This window comes from Mesoplodon densirostris, chromosome 18, assembly GCF_025265405.1.
Source record: "Mesoplodon densirostris isolate mMesDen1 chromosome 18, mMesDen1 primary haplotype, whole genome shotgun sequence".
In the NCBI taxonomy this organism is placed as follows: domain Eukaryota; kingdom Metazoa; phylum Chordata; class Mammalia; order Artiodactyla; family Ziphiidae; genus Mesoplodon; species Mesoplodon densirostris.
This window is the reverse complement of record NC_082678.1, coordinates 30,491,796-30,516,442: the sequence shown is the minus strand read 5'-3', so window position 1 is coordinate 30,516,442 and position 24,647 is coordinate 30,491,796. Positions and strand designations below refer to the sequence as shown.

At 50.4% G+C, this 24,647-nt stretch overlaps 2 protein-coding genes across 2 annotated transcripts in view; one reads left to right on the top strand and one right to left on the bottom strand.

The window, feature by feature from the left end:
* LOC132479097 (RAD52 motif-containing protein 1-like) overlaps positions 1 to 24,647 on the top strand; it is a 261,744-nt gene that overhangs the window by 208,084 nt on the left and 29,013 nt on the right. The window lies entirely within an intron of this gene.
* LOC132479205 (E3 ubiquitin ligase RNF157-like) lies at positions 2,832 to 24,530 on the bottom strand. The gene is made up of 10 exons (XM_060082775.1): positions 24,503 to 24,530; positions 23,986 to 24,104; positions 23,246 to 23,544; positions 22,540 to 22,639; positions 13,017 to 13,128; positions 12,369 to 12,541; positions 12,011 to 12,082; positions 11,076 to 11,124; positions 8,864 to 8,974; positions 2,832 to 3,102 (listed from the first exon to the last, which is right to left on the bottom strand). Exons 1-10 carry the CDS (start codon positions 24,528 to 24,530, stop codon positions 2,981 to 2,983), a joined length of 1,185 nt encoding a protein of 394 aa, XP_059938758.1. The 3' UTR covers positions 2,832 to 2,980.

Here is a 24,647-nt window from a genome sequence, read left to right as displayed (position 1 = left end):
TTCCTGCTCTTCAGTTATTGAGGAGCTGCAGTTGGAAGTTCTCTGGTTGAAGGGGGTGGGGGTGGGGTTGGGGGTTGGAGGTGAGGGCTCCTTATCAGGCCTCTGCACAGGAGCTGTGCCCGGGGTATGGTACACCAGCTCCCACCCAGAAACATGTCTTTCCCTCTACTCCTTGCCCTCTCTCACTCTTCCATGTCCAGCTTGTCTTGAGTCAAAGTATTAAAAGCGTGCTGGAGAAAGTTGGACAAAAACTTTCACAAATAAGCCAACTGCGCAGTTAACAGCTCTCCTTCCTTTGTGAACAGTTTTATTCATTTCTAAGAATCATGCAGCAATCCACAAATTTTGCATCCTTGATGTCCCCACTGTAGTGTGCCCATGAGTGTACTCCAGGGAGTGAGGGGTACACAGATGGCACAACAGTACACACATACACACACTAGGGGTGAAGATCCTAAAGCACAGTGAGCAACCAGCATGCCAAGGTCAGGTGAACAGGACACAAACTCTCCCCAGGTGAGATGGCTTAACGTGTGTGGATCCGTGCCCAGGAGACGCCCCAGCTTGGGCATGGCCTCTGGTGGGATGGGACTGGGGAGGAGAAGGAAAAAGGGCTCTGTGAGAAGGCTGGGATCACCACACCACCCGGAAGTGAGCTCATAGGTGAGCTCCGACCTGAGTGTGGCAGGAAGGAGCCCCAGGCCTCCGGTTAGTCTGTGTCCTTGTGTGAGAAACCAGGCCCCGTCATATTCTCTGGGTCAACTGCTAACAACATGACCATCTCCAGATGATGACTCGGGCAGCTGCCCTGTCCCCCGATCCCAGTCCTTTTGGATGGCATATTTCTGCTCGCCAAAGAGCTAAATGAGGGCAAAGAGGTGAGGGGATGGGGGAGAGAGCAGGAACTGTCTGAGAAACAGGAGTGAAGGGCCACTTCTCACACAGGTATGTCTTGGTTACGGAACCAAGGCCTTGAGGAATCTCTCTGAGCCTCTTCCTGGGAGAAGACAGACCCTCCAGAAAGGGTGAAGACAATGGCTTCCTCTTAGGGTTCCTGGCCACTGTGGCGACTGTTTACCTGCATCTCCTTCATCTCAGGTAACACCACACTGTGAATAATACCTGCCGGGAGAGGAGGTGGATCTGTATGCCACCACCCCAGGCTAAGGGAGCGCCCCCTTCCCTAGTGCTTCTGGGGCTCAGACCTCAAGGAAATCAGGAAGTGTGGTTATTGCTCGAATCGTCAATATGAAAGGGGCTGTAAGAATGTTTCGGGGAAAGAAAGGACATTAAACGGGGCCTGAAACAGCAGAGCCCACTGCAGGATTTCAGAGCGGGTGGACACGGGAACTCAAGGCAGAAGCTGAGATTCAGGCTTGGCTCATGTAGTGTCTGTCAGGACCACAGGCCTCCCCCTGCCCACCCCCAGGGCAGGATGTGAATCACAACCACCAGGCAGTGAGGGTCACCACGCACCTGGCGGCGCAAAGAAGCCACACAGGAGGTGCAAAAGATCCCCCGGCACTGGGCTCTCTTTGAGGCCTTGGGAAGGACCCTGAAAAGCTCTTGTAGGGCAACAATTCCAACTACTAATTCAGGCCATCATGGTGGGCATAGCCTAGGGCTCTGTCACATCTCAGCCTCACAAACTGTTGGATCCCACTTTGCTTCTCAATCTCATGCTCCACTAAACAACCACCTCTTTCAAAAGCCAGCAGACAATGCACCTATCAGAGAGCTATGAGGAATCCATTGATAACACTAGTGTTGAGAGAGGAACAGCCAACAGCTTACGGTCTTGCTGTTTCAGGCTGTTATTTATATGACCTACACTGGACTGAGGTGGGGTGGACATGTGATTTGAACAATAAATCTCTGATGAGCCTATGGAAGGCAGTACCTCCCCCTCCCCCCATCAGGCTCAGCTGATCTGGAGGACAGGGGAGGAATACCGGTGGGGTGAGGAGCCTCCCAGACCACAACTGATCCCAGCTCAGCCCTTCCCCAAACCTCCTTTGGGGTTCCTGGGCACCAAATGAGAACCACAGATCCACCCCTCTCTCAGCCTATTCAACTATTTCAGAAAAGCGGGGTGGAGACGGGGGCAGCAGGGATAAGAATGCCACCCGACAGGGCGGTAGTGATGAAACGTGATAATATACGACAGTCCCTAACAAGTACCTGGTACAGAGAGGGCGTCAAAAATGCCTTTGCAGTGTCACCTTAGGATGTAGCCCCAGGCCTTCCTGAGTGCACCTGATCATAAATAACTCCCCGGTACGTCATCATTTAACTGAGGGGTTCTCAGATTCAAGGCCTCCTTCCTAAGCAGACACACGAGGCATAGCCTCTGCTACCAGAAGCAAGAACTGTTTTCCCAACCAACCTTCTGGTGGTTGCCGCTGCTTCTTGTCCTTGAGAGAGGAGCTCCTAATGCATTTTGAGGGAAACCCCACTTACAGTGCAATATGGCTTTCCCTTCTCACAGGAGTCATTCCCCAACGCCACCCCAAACTGCAGGTTTCAGATTGGTTATGATGTCCCAGAGACTAGAAAATGCCAGATGGGTGTTTGTAATGAAGTCACCCAAACTCTTGAGTCTTCTTGGTCTACCTCCTAAGGAGAAAAGAAAAAATGCACAGGAAATAACCAGTCTGTAGACCACAACTCCACCTGAAGATCAAGATAGAGTGGAAACATTCCAGAGACTCTCTGCAAAGGGTCTCACGAGCTGCAGTTCGAGTGGCTTTAGCCCACAAGGAGAAAAGAGGTTTCCAGTCCCTTCTGAGAGGGGAAGGATCACGGTTGCAGAAGAAGATGAATCTGGGAGAAGGGGCAGGTGCCCTCAGCATCCAGCTTTCACGTGGGTCTAAAAAGTCTCCGTGTGTCTTGCTGAGGATGCCCAGGAGGTCAGTGGTGCCATGAGGCCAGGATGGGATGTGAGAAAGGGAGGAGAGCCCTGGAACAGGGGATGAGGCTCTCAGATGACCAAAGGACCCCACACGCAGAGCCTGTTCTCGGGGTCCTCCAGGCTGCCAGAAGATAAGCGTCGGCGCTGCGTGTTCCGACGACTGACCACGTTGTCATCAGCCTGCCAGGCACCTGAGAAGAAGAAGGTTACCGGACCTTTGGTTTGGTCCAGATGGTGTCTCTGGCAGGACAGTCTGGGAGTTTGGCATGAAAACTGGCAAGATGTGCATTACCTGGAACTCCCAGAGGGTACAAACCACAGCACGTGAAACTTGGGAGCAGTGGCACCCACTGGGATAGGGACAGTCATGGCCACTGTGGCCCACTGATGGAGGGACATGCAGGATGGTCCTTGTTTTGTGAGCTTGCCCTAGGATCCACTTTTGTATCTTTATTTGGTCTTGAAGTTTGCCTAAGTGTTACAGCGGACCAAGAACAGAAACTGAGTCTGGCTGAGACTTTCACGAGAGCAGGAGGAGGTGAAGGGGAGGGAGAAGAGTGTGTTAATTTGGGCTCAGAGTTAGTGTTTGCTGTGGGGGCCAGGGTGGGGCAGGAAGGGACTGGCTGCCCAGCAGGGTGCCAGGGACTAAATGGCATGGCAGAGAACAGAGTGACGGCTGTTCCTCTCCTTAGGCGCCCGAGCAGCCCACCGAGATTTGCTATCAGCTGGTGCCACCAACCCCGGGAGACATTAGCTCCAGAGCTTTGGGGTCCCCCGGGTACCATCCACGAAACTCATCAACTTCCCCCCTTGTACTGCAGTTCCTGCACAAGAAGCACCCGCTGCCCATGCTGGAAACCCACTCCTGGTGCTTCTCTCTCCTTTGTGCTCTGTATCCAATCCATCATGACCTCCTGCTTGTTCAAGCTCTAGTCAGGTCTAAATGTGTAGTCAGAAAACCGGGGTACAGCCCCAGCTTGTAACGTACTGACTGTGTGACCTTGGGCAGGTCACTGTACTTGGAGCCCTGGTTTTCCCATCCATCAAATGGGAGACGAGTACTTACCCCCAAGGATGCTGTGAGACTAAGCGAGGCGACATGGGAGAGTAGTGAGCAGGGCGCCTGACTCACAGAATGTGTGCGACAACCAGCCGCCCCCCAGGCCTTGTTTGGGCTACACTCATCTCCCCCAAGTCGTCCTCCCATCCCACAGACTGGCTCCATCTGATTCATTCCCCCCAGTGAAGCGAGATGCCCCTTCTGAAGTGAGAGGATGAAGCCCTAACCCCCTGAGTTTGGGGAAAGCCTTCCATCCTCTGGCCGAGGACTGCTGAGCTGCCTCTTCCAGCACCTGTCCCCAGAAGGACCCCCTGAAGCCAGATGAGGTCCAGCGTGCTCCGAAGTGCTCCCCAACTGGCCCGTACCACCTCCCTATTTCTCGTGCTGTGTGGAAATTGCTGGATACTCCAGCACACGGTGATCTCCTCCAGGGCAGAGCTGAGAGCCATGCCCATCAGAGGGCTCAGTTCGTGGATGCAGCCGGCTGACCCTGGAGGGTGGGCATGAGGCTCACTGCGTCACGTTTGAGGGAGGCCACTCACAAATGTCTGGGGTCAGCTTCAGGTTAGGCCAGCAAAGACACGAAACCCTTTAATGGCAGAAACACTAGGATTAAGCAGGTATCAACTGTGTATAACCATATATGTCCTGGTGTGTTAATCCGCCCTAAGGCTCTAATAATCATCTTGTGGAGGTGGACCCCAGGGGAAGGGGAGTGAGTGGGACAGGAAATGTTTAGGTATCTCTCACAGCCAGACAGAATGCGGGGATCTGTACTCCCTGGGGGTACCGGAATCTGGCACATGGGTCCACAGTGCTTTTCCCCTCTAAGGGTGACAGGATGAAGAGCAGGCAAGATTGCCCTTTTAAGTTAGGAACCCCCAGATGAAGTAAGTTGTTCCTTCATTTTATATAATTTGGTAGATCTCATACTTATTCCTCTGTGTTTATGGGGCAGGACTCCGGAACTGCGGCTGTTTGGTAGGAAAGTCCAAAAGCAAATGGTAAACAGGAGAGAAGAGACACACATACACACACGCACACACACACACACACAAAGTCAAATCAAAACACTGCCGCAGCCTCACCGCCACCACCACTGGCTGCCAGGCTGCCTGGCTCTGAATTCATGAGTCCTTGCTACAAACACCACCGGTCCAGATTCTGAGCCAGGGCTGAAAACTGGCTCCTTCTGAAACAGCCTCAAGACTCAGACCTGAAGTCTCTGTTCTCCCCGGCTTCTTGGTACAGTCGGTGGTGCTCTTTCCTCTAAAAATGCTCTGCCAGACCCTCGGCAAAACCCTGCTGCTCCGTGCATCCTGGATGCAGAAGGTAAGCCTGGAAGGCGCAGGAGGACTTCCTGAGCGAGTGCTACCATTCTGTCCAGCCCTCAGCCAGAAAAGGGAGCCTGGAGATTCAAAATCCTTCACAGGAGGTAGAGAATGGTGGTTCCCACTTAATTCCATCCTCAGGCTCAGAAACGGGGGAGTGAAGAGACCTCTAGAGGCAGATTTGGGGAGCACATCGAGGGGGATTCCACACACCTCTTTCCTGCCTCTACTCAGCCACTAATTAAATTTAAGGTCTGTAACAGTTCCACCATTTTGTAGAGTTTCTCTCCAGGAAAAGAGAAAGTTAATTCCGATTTTTGCTTAGTATCTGAGAAGCATAGCCCTTCCTAGTGGCGTCTAAGTCTTGGGTTATTTCAGATCTCCATAGGTACTTTTGTTTTGTTTTTGGCTATGCAGTGGCTTGGAGGATCTTAGTTCTCCAACCAGGGATTGGACCAGGCCACTGCAGTGAAAGTGCTGAGTCCTAACCACTGGACTGCCAGGGAATTCCCTCCATAAGTACTTTTAGATTTCATCGGTATGCCCACTCCTGTCCAATGCCATCATTTAAAAACATCTGTATTGGGCTTCCCTGATGGCACAGTTGTTGAGAGACTGCTGATGATGCAGGGGACACGGGTTCATGCCCCAGTCCGGGAAAATCCCAAATGCCATGGAGCAGCTGGGCCCGTGAGCCATGGCCGCTGAGCCTGCGTGTCCGGAACCTGTGCTCCACAACGGGAGAGGCCACAACTGTGAGAGGCCCGCGTACCACAAAGCAAAACAAAAAAAAACCAAAAACATTTGTATTTCCACTAATAAACTCAAATTTTCTTTGCTCTTTCCCATCACACTCCCCAGAGCCTTTTCACAGAATTGTCACTGGTCCTCTGACCACTGTCCTGCCACCTGTGTGATACTCCATCAGATTCCTTGGAGCCCCATCTACCTAGCACGGCCTCACGATTCTAATCGGCTCACCACCTACAATGGTCAACTCAGATTTCCTCCCTTTGAGAACCTTGCAGAACAATCTCAGAACATACCATCGCCCCCCCACCCGCCGCCTTGGTCTTGGGGCCAAAGAAGACCCAGAGGCTTCTTAAGGGAAGAGGTGCTGGAATGACACAGGTACTTTCTCAGCATCACTCCCACAAGGGTGATGAGAGCAGCGAGGATGGGAACATGAGCCATCCTTGCCAGCAGCTGGGGCTCCTGGCAGAGCACCTGTGGGCCTGGGGAGGGTGGACCATGGGATGCTCCCCGGGCTCCCTCCTTGTGGGCGCTCCGTGAGGCGAGTGGCATCTGTGTGGGGAGGGAAACAGCGTGGAGAGGGGGAGCAAGTGCCTGAGAAGCTGTCCTGATGGCCAAGCCAGCCTGAGGCACCTCAGTCATAGGATGGAACTTTGAACTTACAGCTGAGCGTGCTGAGGCCTGTTGATTCCACGGGACCTACCACAGTGGATGCTCCTGTCATTAACCCGACATTAACCCGACAGATGCTTCCAGAGAGTTCCCCAGCTCTTTACTACCAGTGTGACGCTAACAGCAGAACCCGAGAAACATTTTACCAAGAGAGCAGATGCACTTTCCTTCTCCCGTAAGAGCCCTTGAGACCTCGGGGTGAGGCTACGATGCGACCCTCAACTCCCTCCTCCGGCAGCCGCCACTGTCATTCGGTTTCATGTCTGGCCTGAACGGTGAAGCCAGTTTAATCTGAGAATGGCTGGCTCCCGAGATCACCGTAAAGAAGCCCAGGCATTGTTTTCCTTCCAGGTCTCGCTCCTCTGCCGCAATCCCAGAGTGGAATAAACATCCACCAGCAGGTTGGCCGGAAGGAGTTAGGGAGAGGAGGAAGCACAAGGCCTGGGGTCAGTTTCCAACAGCATGGGTGGCTGAAACAATTCCCAGGAGCTCTCTCTGCCAAACACAGGGGTTGGTGGGGAGCCACTGCGGGGAGGCAGGAGCCTAGATTCCTCTCTTGAAGGCCAGTGAGCGGCTGGCCGGCACCGCTGCCCCAGACTCAGGGCGGAGTGAGGGCAGAGATGGCATCTTCCCCAACTAGTGACCAAAACAAATCCTGCCTGTAACCTTTGCCACAGAAGCATCCCCGCTTTTGTGGAACAGGGATTAATCTAGTCTCACAAATATGTTTTTTCCTGGAAAATCTCAGCATATTTAATACAGGCTCTTGCCAGTTAGGAATGGAAGCCTCAGCGAGGGCCCCTCGGATGTGCGTGCGCCCAGCAAGCTTGGGGTTGGGTGTGGGTGAACATGAACTTTCACACGAAGTCTGGATAACCTAAATGAGTTTCAAAATAAACAAACTGGACAGACAGACGTACATTTGGCAAAAAGACATGAGAAACAAATGGACAGACAGAAGCCAGGTAAAGAGTGGGAAGGCAGGAAGTGAAGTGTACCCTGGACCTCAGCCGCTCTGGCCCAGGCCTGGCTGGGTCAACGCTAAGTGGGAAGGGACCGGAGAGCCCCTGGGACGGCCGTGGTAGGAGTCTCTGGGGATTACGGCTTCTTCCACCAGAAGCCTGCATGGGGCCAGAGGGGTGAGGACCTGGGTCTTTTGCACGCTGATGGAGAGTGGCAACCACAGGAGTTTGTGTCCCTCCAGCACCGGTAGCCACATCACCAAGAGAGTAAAGCACTGGACCTACGACGGGACATGGCTGTCGTGAAGCTTAAACATGTCCAGGGCATGTTTAAGAGATTACAAACCATGCAACATGAAGGCAGTCTCTGCCGTGAACCCAGGAGGGGCAATTTCGACCTAGTCCACCGGGCAAGACGTGGCTTTAGAGCCATGGTTGGTGAAGCCCTTGGTGAGCACGGAGCAGAGGGACATCAGTGCCCAGAGTGTGACTGACAGGTGGGCTCCTCCTGAGAACTCATCCCGGATTCAGTTTAGTGTCATGATAAGGAATAAGGGGCATGTTGATGGCCCTGATTGAATTTATAGAGTTAGGGCTCCAGGGAGAAGCGTCACCCTCGACCCCTGATTGTTCCTTTGGGATCCAAATCTAGGGAGCACAAGGCAACTGGTGGTAGCCCAGGGCTCACTGGGTCACAGAGCTTGTCTATAAAATGCTGGCTTTGAAATTCCTCTCTGATCCTAACTAAACACTCTCCCCTGAGGGGCTACAGGTTCCCTTTTCAAGGGCTCAGGCTCTCTTTCCAAGACCTTATCACAGAGGCCGTGTTTGCCTTAAACTGTCTGTTGATGGAAACAAGACCAGGCCCCCTGCCATGGGATCTGCAAGATCATGATGGAGGGGGCACGGTCAGGCCAAATTGGAAGGCTTTGGAGGTATTTTTGCGCCTTTCTCCATGCCCAAATAGTTTCGCTTAGAGCAGAGTCGCTCTTTGCCCAAGGACTCTCCCGAGGCCGCCTCACTTCCTTTCAGCAACTGGCTCCCAGCATCTTAGCAAAGCCCATGCCTTCTTGCAGGAACTGCAGGGCAGGAGATGGGTGTCCCAGGGTGAGAGCAGGGGTGCGAGCAGGGGAGCGTCTCCCACCAAGTTCATGTTCAGCAGACTGCCACTCACCGGGTAAGGAGACCTCAGAGCACAGCTTATTGTGCAGTGCTTTCACGCTGGCGATGTCAAAGCCATTGTTATTGTCACACTCCATACCTAGAAATGCGAATGTCCTCTGGCCTATAACGGAGTTAAGGCAGAGAGGGCCTGGATGTGTTTTTCTCTGCTTTGCTGTCCTTAAAATAAAAATCTTAAGGATGGGGACAAAAAAAGATCAAATCATATGTTAAAAAAAGACAATAATTAAGAGGGTAGAGTGGATAATAAAGGAAACTGTATGGGTACGTTTGTGTTCTCGTTCTGTTCTGCTCTGTTTCCTTAACTGGCCCCTTTCCAGCCTTCGTTCCTGGGAAATCAGACCCTGGGGAGGTCTGTGGGATTCGGACACGCAGACCCGGGTCCAGAGTAGAGCTAAGCCAGGCTGAAAGAGCTAGGAGAGCCACGGGGGAAGTGACCCCGGGCTGCGGCCTCTGTCTGTCGGTGCACGTGGGGTGTGTTTATGACCACAAGGCTCTGCGAAATGACTAATACATAAAATAGCAATTAAAGCTCTTTAGTCCTGTAATTTTGAACCTCAAATCAAAGAATCACTTCATTCACAAAATTATGATTTATTTTCTTTGAGAGTTAATTCGCTATTCTGAATATGTTTTAAGGGGCTGACCAGAAACCTACAGTCGTGTAAGATGGGAAGGGCACAGTTTTAGATGTTATCTTTTCAAGCCCCCCACCCGATTCTTTTTCCTTGGTGAAAGGGAGAGGAAGAAACATACATCTACTGCGTACGGCATGTCAGGTGGAAACCACATATGGAATGTCAGGCGGAAACCACGTACTGCCCTGTGCCTTTTAGAAGCAAATATTCTACTGGGGACGACAATCACAATGGAGATCTCGGAGCCTTGTGCCCTGAAGACATCAACCGAGAGGAGGTAGCGCCCAACCCCGGCTTGGTTGACGTGCGCATGCGGCAGAGGCACAGCCTGGGCGACCACCCCTCCTCCAGCACTACTTGGCCAGGAGAGAGTGGTCAAGTGCACATGTGCACCCCCTGCACACCACACCGCCCCCAAGCAACTGCCATGGCCAAAGCAGAAGCGACTAGCATGACATCTGCATCCAGGCTGGGATCCAGGTTTGCTCTGAAGGTGGCCCTTCAGTGGAGGCACCTCAGAGGAGCAGAGGGAAGAGACACCGGTTCCTGGGACGCCTGGTCCTACACTCCCAAGTGGGATTCCAAGCGCGCCTTCCCCCCCACCTGCTTCCTTGCTCTATATGTAGGTCGTTCCTTTGCTTCTCGGCTTACTAGAAACAAAACTCTTCCGACTGAAGATATAATTGACGTTATTTACAAAACAGAAATAGAGTCACAGATGTAGAAAACGAACTTATGGTTATGGCGGGGGGGGTGGGAGGGGAGGGATAATTTGGGAGTTTGGGAGTGACATATACACACTACTATATATAAAATAGATAACTAATAAGGACCTGCTGTAGAACACACGGGACTCTACTCAGTACCCTGTAGTGGCCTATATGGGAAAAGAATCTAAAAACAGAGTGGATATATGCATATGTATAATTGATTCACGTTGCTGTACAGCAGAAACTAACACAACATTGTAAACCAACTCTTCCAATTTAAAAAAAATATCTACTTGAGGCCTGAATGATGGTAAAGAGACTCGTTCCAATAGCCTACAAACACTAGTGTACGCTGAGATGCTAACGTCTCTTCACCTCACCTTTGCTGTGCCGCCAGGGCTGTGATCCTTCTGCTACTGTAACATCAGCCGTTTTGTTCACTAAAGCAGGAAAACCTACTGCCTAACAGTCGGTTCCCCCAAGGGGAGGAAGCTGTCCTCCTGCTGCAGATGAACTTTGGGGCTGCTAGAGCAGTTCTGTGAGACTCAGCTGAGAAGCTGAAGCAGGAAGGAAGGTGATGGCAGTTGCCCAAGAAGCTTCAGGATCTACTCAACGTAGATAGAGAACTACATGTATCTTCTGCAGCCTTGGCTCAGAGGCCCAGAAAGAGCCAGGAAGGCTGCTGAGGTCCTCAGATACCCTGCTTGCTTTGATATTCCATCAAGAAGACAACCTTTTCCCAAAGCCACACCCTTGAGCAGTGCCAACAAGTCACACCAGTACCCCTTTCTGTACCCTTCAGAGAATACCCGGGAAAGAAATATAATAAAAGGGAGCAAAAGACCAGGTCTTTTACCATCTTCTTGTGTGGGTGACCCGTCCTCTTCTTCTAGAACATCATTTCCCTAGCACAGAAGGAAGGCACTGTGAATCCATAAAGCAGTGAAATGCGTCTACTGATTGTCAGAAGACAGAACTAATCACCCTCATGGTAAGCATATATTTCCAGTCCGTGTGAGATGGCTGGGAGGCCCAGCAGAGGCAGATTTTGCTTGGCGAGGCAGGATCAGCCCGTAGTGACCAGGTCTGAGGCACGTTACAGAGGGACCAGTTCTGAGGCACCTTACAAAGGGACCCTGGGACTGTCAGGAATAGCCTTGGTAATAGTTTAGCTCACACTGTTTCTCTCAGGTGGAAATAAAAGTTGTCAAATGAAAAAGCAAACCGTGAGATCATAAAACTTTCAGAAACACTTTACGATCCCTACCCCCATCCAGATACTCCTTTGAGAACATCTGGCTCAAGAGAAAGTTGTAGAGTCCCCACTGGGAGCTGGACATTCCATATACTTTGGCCACATCTCCGTCAGAGCACTTCTCACGCTGAGTTATAACTGATTCCTCCATCAGACAGAGCTCCGGGATGGGTGGGATGGGTGGATTGGGGGCGTGGGCAGGCAAAAGGCATGTCATTCGGTCTTTGTGTCCCCCAGTGCCAGGAAGATGTGAGATGCCTGTGCCAGGTAAATACTAAGTGAATTGGAGGACAAACACCCTCTCAAGGGTCTGCCCTGGAAGACTTCCCTCTGGAACTCACCTCACGCCTCTTACGCTGAGACCAGTGCCCTCTGCTAATCGGACAGTCTCTCTGCCTGCACCCTGCCTCTAACAGATCCAAGTGCACCACCTTGGAAGGCTTCTTCCAGAACAGCCCCCATCCTATTTGCATCCTCTGCCAGCGCCAGCAGTCCCTCTGACCGGGGAGGGGCACCAGCGTCCACCTTGCTCTTACCTCTGCATCCTGCTCTTCGGCGGTGGTGGAGAGGCCTGCAAAGTTGCAGTCTGGAGACGCCGCTGGCGTCACCTGCAATGGAGCAACAAAAGTCAAGGTGCAGATGCCACCGGCTCTCCTAACCAGCTCGCCTGGCAGCAAATGCAAACCAAGTCCTCAGGAAAGAAGTGGTGCCACACGGAAGATCACATCTGAGGGAGTCTTTGATTCAACAACACGGTACCCTGTTTTCCAGGGCTCCCCTGTCGAGCACTGGGGAGCTTTGCCGATCTCCCTGGCAGACCCTGGACTGAGCTCCTTGGGACTCGAGTACAGAGCAGAGCAGAGCGGCGAGGGCGATCCCATGCGCCTCTCTTACCTCTGCTTCTTCTGAGGGGGTCCTGCTGGCGGCCCGGGGGCAGGGGAGAGCCTCCCCGTCCCCTTCCATGCCAGGGGCGATGTAGGAGCTGGACATGGAGGAGACGGTGTCGGTGCTGATCTGGGAGGACACCATGGACATGACCGATTGGGCCAGACTACTGCTGGCAGGGTCTTTGGAGACAGGATTTGGAGGAAGGACACAGAGGTCAGGCCCGGCTGCTGTGAGTGCACTGGGAGCAGAGCTCTCTCGCTGCACCCGGGCAGTGAGGACACCAGCGGCCTGGCTTTGCCCTCACCAAATAGGGTTTAGATGGAAGGATTTCCAAGGTTTGGCTCCTTTATGTTTTAGAGCTCCAAACTCAACCTCAGGGATGAGGGATTTGCTTTTCCCTGTCATAATGTTAAAGAAACCCTTATGACAGCAGGACTGGGAGTGAGATACCTGCTTCTCCCCCAGCTCAGCCGCTAGACTGCCCTCTCATTGCAAGGGAGTGAGTCTCACTTCCTCTCACGCCAGGGCCTATCTTGCCTGCCGCTTAGGTATTAATTTGCTGCTCCCCAGTCCATCCGGGAGGAAATATTTGAAGCACTACAGACTCGGCTGACGGGGAAGGACTTGCAGTTGTTCCTACCCACCAGCATGTACCTTCTGGGGAGGAAATTGTGGAGGAGAGAGGCATCCCTGTGCAGGACGACTGGTTAACAGCTCCTGACGATGACAAGGTCAGGTTCTCACTTTCTGGGGTGATGCCACATTCCTGGGTGGGAAAGAAGCAAGCGCCAGTCAAACATGTTAGATGGGAGGGGTTAGGACAGGGGCCCGGGGAGAGGAGGAGGAAAGGGGATCTGGGCCGGGCGGCAGGAGGCGACATGCAGAGGGAGGGCTGGTCTCTCCTCTCATCATTTCTGTGCACCCCTGACCCAGAGTGGCTGTCTCCTGTGGGGAGGTGCAAGCACATATTGCCCGAGGCCCAGCAGCTGCTGGAGCCACACAAAGACCGCAGCACAGGTGACACAGGTCACCCAACAGCTGTGACACGGGAGCACACCAGGTTTCCCCAGGATGACAAACAGCTGTCCTTTTTTTTTTGTGGTACGCGGACAAACAGCTCTTCTTCTGAAGGGAGAGAACACAAAAACAGCTGAGGCCCGGGTACCTGCTGGGCTTCTCCTCTGGGTTGGAGGGTTAGTTCCAGGTTGATGGATCTAATACAAACACTGCCTGTCCCCCAGCCCACGCCCGGAACCCCCATCAGTCACTTGGGCTCGCAACCTCGGTGCACCCCAGGGCAGATGCAAAGGCCTACTGATTCTCTTTCTACAGCTACAATTAATAGTTCACATGCCACAACTAAGGAGCCAGTGAGCCATAACTAAGTCGCCTGCCGCAGAAACTAAGACCCAGTGCAACCAAATAAATAAATAAATATTAAAAAAATAAAATAAAGAAATGAAACCAGACTCTACATTTTATATAGGAACTTGCTTTTTTTGGGTAAACGATGTGGTCATAGATATATTTGCACCTCAGTGGATACAGCTCTACTTTATTTTTGGCTGAATACCAGTTCATAGTATAGATACACTATAATTTATTTAACAATTCCTGCCTGAGGTGTGGAAAACCCACACACATCTAGTGTCAAAAGTGAATCAGGAGGGACTTCCCTGGTGGCCCAGTGGTTAAGAATCTGCCTGCCAATGCAGGGGACATGAGTTTGAAACGTGGTCTGGGAAGATCCCACATGCCGTGGAGCAACTAAGCCTGTGTGACACAAGTACTGATCCTGTGATCTAGAGCCCGTAGGCCGCAACTACCAAGCCCGTGTGTCACAACTACTGAAGCCCGTGTGCCTGGAGCCCGTGCTCTGCAACAAGAGAAGCCACCGCAGTGAGAAGGCTGTGCACTGCAGCGAAGAGTAGCCCTTGCTCACCACAACTAGAGAAAGCGGCATGCAGCAACAAAGACCCAATGCAGCCAAAAATAAATAAATAAATAAATAAATTAATTAAAAGTGAATTGGGAAAAAGAAGTGAATCAGGGACTTCCCTGGTGGCACAGTGGTTAAAAACCACCTTCCAGGGCTTCCCTGGTGTCGCAGTGTTTGGGAGTCCACCTGCCAATGTACCGCTAAATAAATAAATAAATAAATTAAAAACTGCCTGCCAGTGTAGGGGACACAGGTTTGAGCCCCGTTCTGGGAAGATCCCACAGGCCATGGAGCAACTAAGCCAGTGCACCACAACGACTGAGCCCGCATTCCACAATTACTGAAGCCTGCACACCTATAGCCCATTCTCCACAACAAGAGAAGACACTGCAGGGAGAAGTCTGTGGACCACAATGAAGAGTAGCCCATGCTTGCCACAACTAGAGAAAGCCGGCGCATAGCTAATGATGACCCAATGCAGCCAAAAATAAAATTTAAAAAATTAATTAATTAATTAATTATTTTTTAAAAAGTGAATCAGCATTTTAGTAGAACACTGAGAGCAGAGGAAACACACAGGAGTATGTTTTTCCTTTACATGGACACTCACAGAAGTGAAATAGCTGGGACACAGCTGAGAATTTACTAAATATTGCCAAACTGAATGCCCAAAAAAAGAGTTGTAGTACAATTATAAAGGAAGGAAAAAGGAAAGAAGATAGCAGACAAAAGGCAAAAAATACAATCTAATACACACACACACACACACACTCACTTGGAAAAGAGGCCCACACCTTCCATGGACTTTACATTGTGCTATGGACACATGTCCCCCTCCCCCATTCATACGTTGAAGCCCAACTTCCAATGTGACTATATTTGGAGATGGGGCTTTTGAGAGATTATTAGGGTTAGATAAGGTCATAAGGGTGAGCCCCTCCAGATGGGATTAGTGGCTTTATAAGAACAGAAATAGAGATATCAGTCTCTCTCTCTTTTTTTTTCTTTTTGGCCACACCGTGAGGCTTGCAGGATCTCAGTTCCCCAACCAGGGACTGAACCCGGGCCACAGTAGTGAAAGCCGGGAATCCTAACCACTAGGCAACCAGGGAACTCCCAGTCTCTTTCTGCCATGTGAGGACACAGTAAGAAGGCAGTCATTGCAAGCCAGGAAGAGGGCCTTCACCAGCAACCCAGTCTGCCGGCACCTTGATCTTGGAGTTCTCAGCCTCCAGAACTGTGAGAAGTGAGTATGTGTTGTTTAAACCACCCAGCCTGTGGTATTTTGTTACGGCAGCCTAGGCAGATGAATACAAGCTCCAAGGCAGTAGATACTGGGGTACTTGTGACCAACCGGTCTGGTTACACTGGGGCCTGGGCACAAACCAACCTGCAGACAAAACCCGTGCAGAGGATCCCATTTAAGTGGTAGCTGCCCCCAGGGGCTGCTTCTCCGTGTCCTCTGCCCTAACTTCTCCCCTTCCCTCAACTCACACTGCCCACAACTTTTGAATCTGCACCATCTTTATTTTTTAATGCTGCTATCCTAGTTCAGGTAGTTTTCATTCTTTACTAAAACTACAACCTCTTAACTGGTCTCCTTAATCTCCTCCCTTTCTGATTCACTCTACACTGTGAGTTGATTTAAAGAGCTAACTTTCTAAAATGGAAATCAAATCACAATAGTTGTTATTATTTGAATTCTGAAAATATTCCAGCAAGATGGATATATTTTTTTTTACTTTTTTTTAATTCTAAATTTTTTGGCTGCACCGTGTGGCTTGTGGGATCTTAGTTCCCTGACCAGGGATTGAACCCAGGCCTGCAGCAGTGAGAGCATGGAATCCTAACCACTGGACCACCGGGGAATTCCCAAGTTTTTTTTTTTTTCAGTACACGGGACTATCAGTGTTGCGGCCTCCCCCGTTGTGGAGCACAGGCTCTGGATGCGCAGGCTTAGTGGCCATGGCTCACGGGCCTAGCCACTCCACGGCATGTGGGATCTTCCCAGATTGGGGCACGAACCCGTGTCCCCTGCATCGGCAGGTGGACTCTCAACCACTGCGCCACCAGGGAAGCCCTATTTGGGAGTTTTTATTGCAAGATCTCTAATCAATCTGCCCTTCTTTTGGTATTTTTTTAAAAATTGAGGTCACAGTAAAATAAATTAGATATCCTGCCTATAAGTGAAAAATACTAATCTTCACCTAATTACTTTTGGACCAATGGAGTTATATCCTTGATTATTGTAGAAAATGGAATTGTACTTAAAAATAACTTCATACAAAATTAAAATATGGGAAACAAATTTAAAAATAAATAAAAAGAAAAATTAAAATATGGAAAAACTGGCTATGGAAATCCTATTACATTTTCATACATTTGAAAAATTTTCATCTACATGGCATTTCAATAACATACTTTAAGCTTAAGGTCACAAAAATAAAAGGAAAGTAACAAAATTATATTTAAGCACCTCTAACTGTTCAAGTCAATTCTAATGCTACAGTGCTGCTTTTGTTATTCATGTTTTTTACCTATTTAAAAAAAATTATACGGACTTCCCTGGTGGCGCAATGGTTAAGAATCCACCTGCCAATGCAGGGGACACGTGTTTGAGCTCTTGTCCGGGAAGATCAGGCATGCCGCGGAGCAACTAAGCCCGTGCGCCACAACTACTGAGCCCACGTGCCACAACGACTAAAGCTTACGTGCCTAGATCCCGGGCTCCGCAACAAGAGAAGCCACCACAATGAGAAGTTCACGCACCACAATGAAGAATAGCTCCCGCTTGCTGCAACTAGAGAAAGCCCACACCCAGCAGCGAAGACCCAACACAGCGAAAAATAAATTAAATAAATAAACAAAATTTAAAAATTATATAAGTAATGCATGTCTTTGACAAAAAAAAATACAAAGAAGTACGTAATTTAAAAAGTGATCATCTGGGCTTCCCTGGTGGCGCAGTGGTTGAGAGTCTGCCTGTCAATGCAGGGGACACGGGTTCGTGCCCAGGTCTGGGAAGATCCCACGTGCCACAGAGCGGCTGGGCCTGTGAGCCATGGCCGCTGAGCCTGCGCATCTGGAGCCTGCGCTCTGCAATGGGAGAGGCCACAACAGTGAGAGGCTGCATACGATGAGAAAAAAAAAGTGATAATCCAACACAATGAAATGTAACTCCATTATTAACAATCAGTTTGCAGCCTTCCAGATTTTCCTATACATACATAAACACATTCAGGTTTTCTGTTTTGCTTTATTTTGATATTTAACCTAATTGGGATATTACTCTTATTGATCTGCATGTTGCTTTTTTTCCCTAATGTACTGTAGGCATCTTTCCATGTCTGTACTTACGGATTGACCTCATTGCCTCACTGTTTTTTTTTTTTTTTTTTTCGCCCGCTGCGAGCAGCTTGCGGGATCTTAGTTCCCCAAACTGGGGCTGAACCTGGGCCTTAGCAGTGAAAGCGCCAGAGTTCTAACCACTGGACCGCCAGGGAATTCCCGACCTCATTGTTCTTAATGACTACATAATAACCACCTCTTGGGCTCTCCTGATGGCACAGTGGTTGAACGTCTGCCTGCCGATGCAGGGGACACGGGTTCGTGCCCCGGTGCGGGAAGATCCCACATGCCACGGAGTGGCTGGGCCCGTGAGTCATGGCTGCTGAGCCTGCGCGTCCGAGGCCTGTGGTCCACGATGGGAGAGGTGCCAACAGGGAGAGGCCCGCATACCGCAAAAAAAAAAAGAATTTTGAAATATGTAGATATTTTTAACTTTTTTTCTTGTTTTCTATCTTAATTGCATCACTGTCTGAGAATGTACTCTGTATGATTTAGAGCATTTGAATTTGTTGAGACTTGTTATATGGCCCAGCATTTTCATAAACATTCCATGTAGACTGGAGAAGAATTTGTGATCTGCAGTTGTGGCTGCAGTATTCTCTATATGTCTATTAGGTAAGGTCTGCTTATCCAGTTGTTCAGATCTATTTCTTACTAGCTCTCCATCTGCTCATTTTAACAGTTACTGATATATGCATCTTCCACTATATTTGTAGATTTGTCTCTACCTTTTTGCAATTCTGTCCATGGTTTTGCTTTCTATATTTTGAGGCTATGTGTATTAGGCACACACAAATTCAGAACTGTTATGTCTTCTTGGTGAATGAAGCATACCATCATTATGAAGCATCCCTCTTTACTTCCAGTCATGCTTTTTTGCCATAATGCCTACTTTCTTTTGGTAGTTTTTGCATGGTTTGTCTTTTTAAATTTTTGTTCTTCTTTCAAAAATTATGGTGCAATGCACAATTGACAGTCTTAACCATTAAAACTTTAAAAAATTGCGGTAAAATCTCTGTTAACACTAAGTTTACCATTTAGTCATTTTAAAGTGTACAGTAGATTTACATTGTTCTGCAATTAATCTCCAGAAGTCTTTTCATCTTACCACACTGAAGACACTATATGTGTATACAGGTAACAATTCCCCATCCTTCCTCCCCACCCCCTGCTTGGCAATCACCCTTCCTACTCTCTAAGAATTTGTCTACTCTAGATGCCCTCATACAAATACAATCAGACAGTTATTTGCTTCTTGCTGCTGGTTTATTCCACATAGCACAATGTTGTCAAGGTTCATCCATGTTGTAGCATGTGTAGCATTTCCTCCCTTTTTAAGGCTAAGTAATATTCCATGGTGTGTATATACCACATTAAAAAATATCTATTCATCTGTTGATGGACGCTTGGGTTGCTCCCACCTTTTTGTGATTCTGAATAATGCTGCTATGAACATGAGTGTTTAATATCTCTGTGAGTCCTTGCTTTCAATTCTTTTGGTTATATACCCAGAAGTGGAAGTGCTGGGTCATATGGTCATTGTTTAATTTTTTGAGAAACTGCCATAATGTTTTCCATAGTGGTCGCACCATTTTACATTCCTACCAGCAATGCAGAAGTATTATAATTTCACTACATTTTTACCAACACTTGTTATTTTCTGTTTTTTGTTTTTCTTTTGATAACAGTTGTCTTAATGTGTGTGAGGTGATACTTAATCTGGACTTAAGTTGTTGTCAAAAGCAAAGGACCTTAGGACACAAGGACCCCAAACCTTAGAATCACCTCCCTGTTCTGTCTACCCCTGATAGTTTTCACTCTTATTAACCCACCAGATGTTTCCAAGCAGATGTTTTGAGGAATACATTGTCTATTTTGTTTTAGTAGTCCTTAGCGGGAGGGTTAGTCTGAATTATCTGGACCACCATCACTTCATTTCTGTATTTCAAAAAGAAATGAAGTGGGCCTTAAAGGTAGAAGGAGAGTAGGAGTCCATGGATTTAATATTTCTTTATTTTTTAACCCACATTATTTCCCACATCTCTATTTTAAGTAACCTGGAGTACATATCCTGGCTGAGTACTCACAGTAGCTCACATTAAGAGGCAGTGAATTTTTTTTTAGATTAAGTGGGAATAAAAAGAGAAGAAAATCCATGGAAGAAAAAGGAGTGGAAGAAGAAGGGGATAGAGAAGGAGGACCTAGAGGGATAGAGATGGCGAAGGCAGAAAAGTGGGAAGAAGAAAAGAGAAAGATGAAGCAGGGAGGACAGAATAAAAGGAAGCTCCATTTAGTTTGACCAAGACCTGTAGCCAGTGCTTCTGTAGAAATCCGGAGTTACTACTTGTTTAACAAGCAAACAAACAAAAAATTCCTTTCACATCGTCCTTTCCTTGCCAACCATTCACTTATTTTCATGACAGGTCGTGGAAAAAGGAAACTAATTCATTCACTCAACAAATATTTATTAGGTACCCACTATATGCCAAGCTCTGTTCTGGGCACTGAGGAGAAACAAATGAACAAAACCTACACAAGCCCTTGCCCTCACTGAACTTCTGTTCTAGTGGGCCACTGTACCCAAGGAACAGTGATTGAGGTGCTAAATGCTGTAACAAACAGTTCACAACTCCTCAGCAGGTTAACATAATAAAGGTCTGTTGTCTGCTCAGCTGAGAGTCCATGCATGTATTTTTGGTCATGCAGATCTGCCCTGCTCATTTAGAGTCACACTTCTGCTTCACGTCTATTGGCAAGAACTAGTCACATGGCCCCAAAGGCAAGGGCATGGCTGGGAAATGTAGTTCCCAGTAACAAACACAAGTCTTTGGTGACCAGCAAACTGATTCTTCACATGGAAAGATACAGACAAGAAACTGAATAACAAATTATTTATTACTTTAGGAGGTGATAAATGCTATGGGAAAAATGCAGGAAAGAAATAGAGTGTCTGGGAGGGGGGAGTATTGAAAATTTAAATAGACTGGCGAGAGATGGACTCACTGGGCTGAGCAAAGCTTGAAGGAAGCAGAGGCGTGAGCCATGTGAATATAGGGGAGACGGTGTGACTGGAAGAGGAAACACTCAAAAAGGAGCCCATTATGGCTGAAACAGAGCCAGCGGAGAGAGGCAGGAGATGAGGTCAAACAAATCAGAGGCAAATCGTGTGGGACTCTAGATTTATCCTCTGAATGAGACGAAAAGAATCAGATGGATGTGAGCAGAGGAGAGCTAGGATTCGATCTGCACTTTATCGAGACCAGTGTGGTGGCTACGTTGGGAGTACACTGAATGGGGGCAAAGGGAAGGAGATAAAAGTGCATGGGACCAGAGTGGCAACAATGGAGGTGATGAGAGATGTAGGTTGCTAGATACAATTTGAAGGCAAAGCAGGATTTGTAGATGGATTGAAGATGGAGTTTGAGAGAAAGACAGGAGTGACTGTGGCCTGAGCAATTAAGAGATGGAGCTAGGGAAGACCATGGTGGAGCACGTTTGTGGGGGGAACTCAAGAACTCACCTCTGGACATGTTGAGCTTGCGACGTCCATGAGAGTTTCATGTGGAGACGCTAAAAAGCTGCTGGACTAGGGTCTGAAGCTCAGGAGAAAGTCCTGGGCTTGAGCTACAGGTTTAGAGTCCTTTCTCAGGGTAAAGGCACTACTCAAAGCCTTGAGACCGAAAGAGAAGGGCAGGCAGTGTAGTTGAAAAAGAGAGACCCAAGGGCTGAGCCTTAGGCCTGGCCAGAATAAGATGTGGACATTGCTGGGGATGGGGAGAAAAAAAGTGAGGGAAGGAAGCGGGCGTGTGTGGGGAATTATTTGGGGCTGTGGTTCATCAGATCAGAATCAGAATGGAGCACCATTAATGGTGACCAAGGGGTCTGTTTCCCCCCAACTCCACTCCTACCTGCCTGCCTCTAGCTGTGTACAATCCCAGTGGTCTGATGATGGGCGGGGCCGTCAGCTCCTCATTCCATGCTTCTGCACTCTTTCACCACCACCCCTCGCTCTCTTAAAGGTTTGGTCATTCATTCAACAAATCTTTACTGAATGCCTATATATGTGCCAGGCCCTGAGTGAACAAGCTAGACAAGGCCTGTGCCCTTATGGAGCTTATACTCCATAAGGGGGCTGGGGCAGATAATAGACAATCAACAAATAGACAAACGAGAACATTCCTAATCCAGGGTAAAAGAATAGAGAATGCCCTGCTTTGGTGAAGGGGATCATGAAAATTCTCTTCCAGGAGGGGACATCCGAGCTGAGACCTGAGCGCTAAAAGGATGATGGCCATCAGATCTGGGGGTCAAGGATCTGGCTGGAGGGAGGCTTGCAGTGCTGCAGCGGAATGTTGAAGGCCAGTGTGCTGATCATGGTGAGGAGCCCCCTCACATGGGACCTTGTAGGCTATGGTTAGGAATTTGGTTTTATTCTAAGTGTGACGTGGACACCTCCCGTGGGTTTAAGCAGAGGACTCACGTGACAACATTTCACAGACCTCACTGGGTTGGTCAGATGGAGAGCAGACAGTAGGGGGCAGAGTGGAGGCAGCGAAAGGAGTTAGGAGGGTTTCCTAGCTGAGGCCACAGGTGGCATCTTGCACTAGGATGGGCCAGGATGCACGTTGTCTTGAACGAACGGGTGGGTCAGGCAGTCATACATATATCAAGCTCTTCTCTGGGTCCAGGCCTATGCAAGGCCAAGAAAAGCACCTCCTAAAGAAACATGAGCGAGGTACAGTCCTTGCCCTCAGCTTACTGAATGCTGAATTACAGGAAACTCAGACCACACATATTAAGGTGCCGGGTAAACACAAAGCAACCAGTAAGTCAGTGCATAGGAGGGGCTGACTAGGTGCAGAAGGGGGACTGGAAACAGTAACTGGCTACCGCGTAAAGGGGAGACTTTGGAGCCTTCTCCAGACGGGCGGGGCGGCTCATTTCCAGCGGGCAGCGGCAGAGGGTCGCGAGCAGCGCTGCCTCCCCACCCCTAGCCCACGGCCCCGCATAGCGGTGGGGCCTGGATTGTCCAAGAACTTGGCTCCGGGCTCCAGTTTCCCAACTCACTCGGAGCTCAGAGAAGCGGTGACTCAGGCGAGGGCCCTCCCGGCATGCCGCGTTCTCAGCCGGCCTGCAGTGACTCACCACCTCGCTCCCTCCCTCACCGCTGACCCCGGGCCAATCCCTTAAGGAGTCTACACCCCACTCTTCCCACTTGGCTGGGACAATTGCCTGGTGGAGTTTTTAGCTTCCCGGGGGCAGGGCTTCTGTCAGCAACCGTCCAGGTTCCTCGAGAGAGGCTTCTCCTAGTGTCTGGTGGAGCATAAAACCCTTGGGTGGACCCTAAGTCCCCAGGCCCTCCCCGTGCACCGAAGGAGGGCTTTAATGCCTGTGCATTCTTCTAATTTCAGAGCCTTTCAACAGCATTTTATACCGAATACAATTTCGCAAGTCTTGGTGTCCTGGAGGAATTTTCCCTTGGACACCTCTTGGTCAAAATTTGCTTGGGGGAAACCAAAAAGCAACCAGAGTAGGCCCCCAAAGTCTGCAAAGCAGAGACCAGTGGCAATGGGAGGCGAGAGTGCAGCGGACTGACCAACGGGCCCCGAGGCAAGGGGACCACCGCGCGAGGGCGCGGGCCGAAGCTCTGCTCAGCTGCGCAACCAAAAGCGGGCGGCGAGTATCACTAGAGCGCTCAGCTCCCCTGCAGCGAGCCCTCGGGCAGGAGCAGAGGCCCAGGCGGCGGGCGTGGACTGCGGGGTCGCTCGCCTGGTTCCCCGGCTGGCATCTAGGCGCCCCTACTTCCAGCGCGCCCCGTCGCAGCCAGGCGACCTGAGCGGCCCCCAACCAGCCTTGGGTCAGAGTTCTGCCCGCAGTCCTCCTCTCGCCGCCCGGCTGGGACCCGGCAGGTGGACTGCGGCGTGCGCACCCTCCTTCCGGCCCCGGCCGCTCTCCCGGCCCCTCCCTCGAGCCCTTGCACGCCTCTGCTCCCCGGCCAGAGCTCGCTATCTGTGCCCCCGTGTTACCTGGCTTGGGAAGTCCCAGTTCGCAAGCAGCCCGGACCGTAAAAGGGTGGATTCGTCAGAGACCCAAACCACATTTCTAGGGGAGGGGTGGGGTCCCCATCTAGAGGGTCACAGATCGCATTACTGGCCAAGGGGAGGAGACAGCGGAAGGGAGAGTCAACAGGGGTAAAAGTTGCTTTTCGCTTAGTACTCCTCCTCCCCCTCCCTAAGGCGCTGCGATGCCGGTAGGCTCGGGGACAGAGTGTCCGCCCAGGTTCCGGAGCCCGACGGCCCCAGAAAGGTTTGGCAGGACACAAGCATCTTTCCATACGCGGATGCTGCATTCAGAGCGCCGGTTGGCCTGCAGGGCTGCGGGGCTCCGGGGCCCCGAGGGCGACCCCCGTCTGCCCGGGGGCGGGAAGCAGAAGCCCGCCTCTGGGCACCGAAGATCTAGAGCAATAACAGACGCATAAATAAATCAATGAGCGGCTCTTTGCTGCCAGCAGCAGGGAAACCTCGGGCTGATTAAATGCAGACGCGGGGTGTCTGCCAGGACAGGAGGGCGGCGGGGTACAGGGAACCGGCGTGGAGGAGAAGGGTGGGGGGAAGGGAGGCCGGGGCAGGAGCGACGGGAAAGACCCAAAGCCACGTTTTTAAACATGGTGGGGGGATTTTAAAGGAAAACAGTACGGGGGAGGTGGGGACAGGGCTGCCGGCCTCTGGGCCTTCGAGCCACCCGGGGCAACTTTCCAGGTGGGAGGTGCGGCCCGAGGGGGCGTGCCGACGGCGGGAGGCGGGAGGCCGAGGCCGAGGGAGGGGGGGCGGTCACTTTAAAGGCTCTTTCTTACCCATAATGCTTTGTGGGGGCGTTGCCATAGTGGATCCAAGATGGCGTAGAAAGTAATGAGAGGAAAGTCCTGAATTCCCCCTTCTCTGCTGCTGGGACCTCTCCGCGAGCTGCCGGAGCCCTCCGGTCCTCCAAGTCCCGGGAGG